The 7,032-nt window shown below is 43.1% G+C and overlaps 1 protein-coding gene across 2 annotated transcripts in view; it reads left to right on the top strand.

Moving 5' to 3' along the window:
- The first annotated feature begins 626 nt into the window (after positions 1–626).
- The window catches only part of PKDCC (protein kinase domain containing, cytoplasmic), a 115,006-nt gene continuing 108,600 nt past the window's right edge, over positions 627–7,032 (top strand). For both annotated transcript variants that reach the window (XM_033935658.1, XM_033935657.1), the window contains exon 1: positions 627–1,377. In XM_033935658.1, coding sequence (XP_033791549.1) covers positions 769–1,377 — 609 coding nt within the window. In that variant the 5' untranslated portion in view covers positions 627–768. The remainder of the gene's footprint in view (positions 1,378–7,032) is intronic.

Here is a 7,032-nt window from a genome sequence, read left to right as displayed (position 1 = left end):
TTTTGTAGTCTGTGGTCGAAGACAGCAGATTGGTGATTTGTCTGTCTAGTTTTGCTGCTTTGGTGGCCATTACATTGTCATATCGTTTTCTACGTTTGACATTTCATCATTCTCATGAAACAAAGGCGTTGCAAAGCCAACGCATTCATGCACTTTTTCAACTACTGTAATCCGTTTTCTTGCATTTCGCCTAGAAATATTTGAATCGGCGACTATATCAAATTGTAACAAGACTTGAAGACTTAACAGAAACGCCTCGTGGTTTTTCGCGTAACAAAGCGCGTCATTTTTTTCATTCTCGATTAATAACTCCATATCAATCGCGCGCAAAGCTTCTCCCGCCTCCAGTCGCGGATTTGCTTCCACTCCTGCCAGCGAAGGCCGGGCCTGCGCGCAGGGCGGCTCGTATTCCACCGCCTCGCTCCGCCCCGTCGCCCCACGGGAGTTGTAGTTCTCCTTCGATCCGGCCGGCCGGCCCGACTCCTCTCAAAAGACTACACGCCCCGCGTCGCCCCGCGGCTCCCCGGCTCCGGCGGGCCGGCTTGGGCTGTCAGATGACGTCACGGGCTTGGAGGGGGGCGGGGTTTGGGGGTCCGGCGGCGGCTAATGCGGAGTATGGATGCTTATAAACAGGGAGGCAAGTGTCAGGCTCGTCTGCCTCGCGTGGCTTAGGGCGAGCGCGTGCCCAGACTCGCGAAAGCCAGCGCGCAAAGTGGCTCCGCCGGGCGCGAGACTAGCGCGCTTTGCCCAGCCTTGCGAAGCCCAGCGATGAGGCGGAGGAGGGTCACGGTGGCCGCCGGCTTCTGCTTCTCCTTCTGCCTGGGCACTTTGCTCAACCTGGTCTTCGTCCCCGGCTTTGATCATCACCAAAGCGGGGTCGCGCGCTCTCGGACCGATCCCTCTCCGGCCTCCGCCGACCTAGCCCGGCAGCTTCGGGAGCGCTACGGGGAGGTGATCCGCTACCGGGAGCATCGGGCTCCGCCGGCCGCCGCCAAGAGGCTCGTCCGACCGCTGGAGAGGAGGCTGATGGACCTGGCCCGGCGGGCTCCCGCTGAACATCGGTCGGAGAGGGCGGTCGCCCCCTCCCCTAAGTCCCGGGTCGACCTCGCCGCCGGGGCTCCTTTGCTGGGCTGCGGGGACCTGGGCGACGCCACCGACGTCCGTTATCTGGGCTCGGGCTACACCAAAGCGGTTTTCAAAGCGGTTCTGAACGGGACGGCTTGGGTGGCCCTGAAATCGGTGGACTTTGGGGGGCACGACATCGAGAACTGCCTGAGACGTTTCGGGGCGATGGGGGACTGTTACAGGCTGGCCTCCTACAAGCTTGTCAAAGAAATGATACTTTTGCGGCGGCTGCAACACCCCAACATCTTGCAGGTAAAAAAAAAAAACCAACCCCCAAACCACAGGGTACCGCTGCCTTTTGCATCTTACCACGTGTCTGATTATATTGTAATTATAAATCTGTAGCTGGAGGAAATCGGATTTTAAGCGGGCTGTTGCAACGGCTGCACCTATCGTGTTACGTTTTCCATTTAAAAATAAGGCTCAGAATTAAACGGGATGAGCAGATTTTCATAGGAACCTCTCCCGGTGTAATAATACGATTACAGCCTGTAGTGTTTATAACATGAGAAACCCTTTGGCAGTTCCATAAAGGTGTAAAGTACATGTGTGGTTTTGAGAACTCGGGGGATAGGTTTTGTTAAACGGGATGATCAGATTTTCATAGAAACATCTCCCGGTGTAATAATACGATTACAGCCTGTAGTGTTTATAACATGAGAAAAAAAACCCACCTTTGGCAGTTCCATAAAGGTGTAAGTACATGTGTGGTTTTGAGAACTCGGGGGATAGGTTTTGTTAAACGGGATGATCAGATTTTCATAGAAACATCTCCCGGTGTAATAATACGATTACAGCCTGTAGTGTTTATAACATGAGAAAAAAAAACCCACCTTTGGCAGTTCCATAAAGGTGTAAGTACATGTGTGGTTTTGAGAACTCGGGGGATAGGTTTTGTTAAACGGGATGATCAGATTTTCATAGAAACATCTCCCGGTGTAATAATACGATAGTGTTTATAACATGAGAAAAAAAAACCCACCTTTGGCAGTTCCATAAAGGTGTAAGTACATGTGTGGTTTTGAGAACTCGGGGGATAGGTTTTGTTAAACGGGATGATCAGATTTTCATAGAAACATCTCCCGGTGTAATAATACGATTACAGCCTGTAGTGTTTATAACATGAGAAAAAAAACCCACCTTTGGCAGTTCCATAAAGGTGTAAGTACATGTGTGGTTTTGAGAACTCGGGGGATAGGTTTTGTTAAACGGGATGATCAGATTTTCATAGAAACATCTCCCGGTGTAATAATACGATTACAGCCTGTAGTGTTTATAACATGAGAAAAAAAAAACCCACCTTTGGCAGTTCCATAAAGGTGTAAGTACATGTGTGGTTTTGAGAACTCGGGGGATAGGTTTTGTTAAACGGGATGATCAGATTTTCATAGAAACATCTCCCGGTGTAATAATACGATAGTGTTTATAACATGAGAAAAAAACCCCACCTTTGGCAGTTCCATAAAGGTGTAAAGTACATGTGTGGTTTTGAGAACTCGGGGGACAGATTTTGTTAAACGGGATGATCAGATTTTCATAGAAACATCTCCCGGTGTAATAATACGATTACAGCCTGTAGTGTTTATAACATGAGAAAAAAACCCCACCTTTGGTAGTTCCATAAAGGTGTAAAAGTACATGTGTGGTTTTGAGAACTCGGGGGACAGATTTTGTTAAACGGGATGATCAGATTTTCATAGAAACATCTCCCGGTGTAATAATACGATTACAGCCTGTAGTGTTTATAACATGAGAGAAAAAAAAAACCACCTTTGGCAGTTCCATAAAGGTGCAAAGAACACGTGTGGTTTTGAGAACTCGGGGGTGGGGTGGGGACAGTTTTTGTCTAACGATTACTATTCGTGGGGGCTGAAGCAGGTTAAGAATTGGTCCAGGCTTAGTTACTGCAGATAATTTTTCTCTAAATATGAGAATGGACTATTCATTTGATTCGAGAGTAAGCAAGAAGTCTGCATTAACTAACATTTTCTGAAACTCTATGGATGCTATCATTAAAAACATGAAGACAAAATATATATATATATATATATGTATATATATAAACTTTGTTTGGGTTGTGGGATTTGGGGAGTGCAGGACAAAGAGATCTAACATATTGCAGAGTCTGTTTGAAGTTTGCTAATGAATACTGACAGATTTCACTGGAGCTGCCAGGGTGACAGGAAAAGAGGACAATGTCCTCATGATATCTGGCCCAGGAGAAATAATGCGCTGCAGGGTAGGAGAGGGGGGGAAAGCCGGAGGGATCCGAGCCGCGGGCTGCTCTCCTTGTGAACTCCTGCGCTTTGGCCTAGCAGCCCTGCTGTTTATTTGCTTTTGGGGGGGGGGGGGCGTTGCTTGTTTCCTGCAAGAGGGGCTAACATTTGAAATTGTTCAGCTAGAGAGTGCATGGAAACCTAGTTGAAGTGTGAAGTGGAACAGCCTAAGTAAGGCGAGGGGTTAAGCCAGGCTTGTAGGTTTCTAGAAGCATAATCAATCATTTGGTGTAGAAACCAGGGAGAGGGGGTCCTTGGACCTCACCGAGATAATAATGGCATCAAATCTTTCACACTTCATGATTAAAGAAAAGAAATTGAGTCAAACTCAAACACTGATCCGTTTCATTTTCCAAAAAGAGCATTTATACATTTCGGTGTTGTTTTTTTCTTTTTTCTTTCCATGTAATTTATAACATTTTATTGAAGGAAATAGTTAAATATAATACTATATAATACAAATAGATTTCATTTCAAATAGAGTCACAATTATGATATTTTCATACATATTTCTATCATTCCTCCAAAATATATTTCCATAAGACCCGTATCAACCCCCCTACTACTCCCCAACTCCCTTCCCCCTCCTCCCTCCTATTCATATTGCATTGAAGTAATTAATGAAATTATAATAAAATATGAAATTTATCATTCCTTCAATATACATTTCTAGATGACCTATTTCATCCTACCCCTGCACCCCCTATTCTCCCCCCCCCCGAATGCAAGATGACACATATTACCAGGTATTGCAAAGTTATATATGTTTCTAAAGCTTCGATGTAAAATATTAATAATCATACTTTGTGCTCTAGAAGAAAGATTTTGAAAATATGGATCCCAAATTTTCAAAAAGAAACTCGGAAACTTACAAACATCCCTAACATTTTGGTTTTTAATAGCTAAGATTCTGTGCTCTTCCTAGACAAAATTGCATTTGCCACTGCCTTCTGCTATCCCGAGGTATTCCTCTGAACAAATATTGTGCCTGATTAACTAAAGAAAGATGAGGAATCTCTGAACAGCACTCCTTAAATAGGATTTATCTTTAAGAAGTCATTTATTTAGGTTAACTCAATTTGGTTAAGCAAAGTGTTGTGGTGGTCGAGTCCTGGTGAGCGAAGCTTAATATGTTAAATTAGTTGAATAAACAGAGCCCCCCCCCCCCTCCGGAAATGCGTTTAATGTCCAAAGCTTTCATTCAGGCGACTAGACTAAGCAGTAGTGTGGAAACGTTTTGGTTTTACTTTCACACCGATTCAAAAAAAAAATCTGCAAGATGACCGCCTTAAAGAAAGTCTCTAAATCAGAACGCGCAATGGTTTGAACTGTATTATGCTTTGCTTAGTTGAGCCGTGGAGGCTTGCTAGTTTATAATATTGATTTGGGTGAAGATAGGTACTGAAAGAAAAATCAGTATGCTCCTTTCCTTCTCTATTACGGCCAACCTCTTTTAAGTTCAGCGGACTGAAACCTTCAAATGCTATAACGATCCGTCTTTCAGGTTTTATCTGGTCTAAAGCAACATCCGTAATAGCCAATAACACAGAATCTCCAAGACAAGAAGACAAAAAGTCATCTCTAAGCAAGATGGGACCTGCTATTATGTATGTTCCTAACCCCCGAAATGATAATCACCCGGGGTAGAATAACTTTGACCCTAAGCGGGCATCTGTTTCTGCCTGACACACATTCATTTGGGTTCAGTGCAGCCGATCTGTGTAGCGAAGCTGTAATTCCAACTGATTTGCCCGTAGTTCTTTGGAAGCGCGCTATTTTCAATCTGTAGGGCCAGCATCCAGCCGTCTGAAATGAACAGACGCAGTTGAATTTTAGCTGACTTTCTGAAAAATAAATAAATAAAAGCAGCATAGAAAACTAGCACGATGGTCATGGAGCACTCTGCTGAAATATATCCAGGATCGATGCAGCTTAACCCTTTTTTTTTTTTTTTTTTTTAAGTGGCTTTCCATAATATTGTTCTCTCCTGGGTTCGGGAGAACGGCTTAAATTTCAACGCAGAAGTGAAATTTCAGTTTCCCCCCGAGAGCAATTTGCATCGAGTTTCCCGTTTTAGAAGAAGCGATATTTTCAGAGGGGTTTAAAAAAAAAAAAAAAAAAGCAGCTCAGTTTCACTCTGGCACGGAAGCCCGAAATACCGCAAAATGAGACAGTTGCTGAATTAACGCAGCGAAGGGTGGTGTAACAGCTCTACGAACCCCGCTAAATTACAGCCTATTTGCAACTGCACCATATAACATACTATATAATAATACCACCTTCTAAAACGAATTTAGGGTTTGTCCCTTAAATGTGATATTTCCAACAGAAGCACGAGTCTGCTAAGTACATCTTTCTTGTAATAAATCGGTTATTAGGGACACCTTTCATTTTTCTATTGCTCTATCACAAGATTTTTTTGTAAATTGTTGGTTCTTCTGGCTACAGAACAAGTTGGTTCTTATAGTGTAGATTAAAAATAAGGAATGCACACAGATCTCTGTTAAAAGTCTATTAATATTCTTTTCTAAAGATATTAATGTACAGCATATGAAAAATTTCTATCACAGGATGAAACCTGTGAAGTTGTAACATGCTACACACATCCTATTCTGCACCAGTCCATATGGATTAGTTCTTGTCTGGTTTATTTTTTGAGGGCGGGGAGGGCTTTTTTATTTATACTTTTTGACAGTAAAGTAAATAATGCAATGAAATAATCTAATGGAAAACAATTAGACGTACAACATTTTATTTTTCACTTGGAAAAATTCAGTGCAAAATGAGCTAATCCTCGCTCATGCAACATGAGAGAGAAAATATTGTTTTATTTTAATTAACTGTAATATTTTGCCACTATTCGCCCTTTGAGGGAGTCCCTCACCAGGAGTTGGACGGGATCAAAATCGCCATCTATCCCTCTAACAAGTTTCACTCCAGTTCCAAGAATGAGGATCTTTCTGCTGACCGCGGGCTCTTTGCTTGTTCAATTCTGGTGTGTGTCTTCACTTTTTAAGCGGTTCTTTAGAAGGCCTGGTTCGTGTTAACATGAAGATAGGTTTCAACAAAGAAATTTTGAAAGATTACAACTTTTAGGCCCTCTTTTACTAAGGCGCTAACGGATTAACGTGCGCTAAATGCTAGTCTATGGACGATTTAGCGTTTAGCGCTTGCTAATTCATTTAGCTCATGCTAATCGGTTAGCGCACCTCAGTAAAAGAGGGGGGGTTAGATTTATTTATATTTTAATTTAAATTTCCCTTCTCATACTTTCCCCCACAATATAAAACAAATTACACACTTACATATAAAAATCAAATTGCATATGACAGACATGTCGCATCAACGACGAACATTATTTAAGGCCAAAAAACTGGCCAAACCCTAAAATACATGAAAATATAAAATTCCATGTAGCATACAGGACGCCTCAATGACAAACATCGTTATGCCAAATAGAACAGACTAGACCATTGAAAACCTCTGTGACCAGCACTCAATAGTCACTACGCCTTCTCCCTCAGCCAAACTCAGACCCCATATTTCTGTGGTCTCAAACTCGCAGCCTGGGGGGGGGGGGGCCACATGCGGCCCGCCAGGTACTATTTTGAGGCCCTCAGTATGTTTATCA

This window comes from Geotrypetes seraphini, chromosome 3 (genome assembly GCF_902459505.1).
Source record: "Geotrypetes seraphini chromosome 3, aGeoSer1.1, whole genome shotgun sequence".
NCBI classification, from domain to species: Eukaryota; Metazoa; Chordata; class Amphibia; order Gymnophiona; family Dermophiidae; genus Geotrypetes; species Geotrypetes seraphini.
The sequence above is the reverse complement of the archived record's forward strand: the minus strand, read 5'-3'. Positions and strand labels throughout refer to the sequence as shown.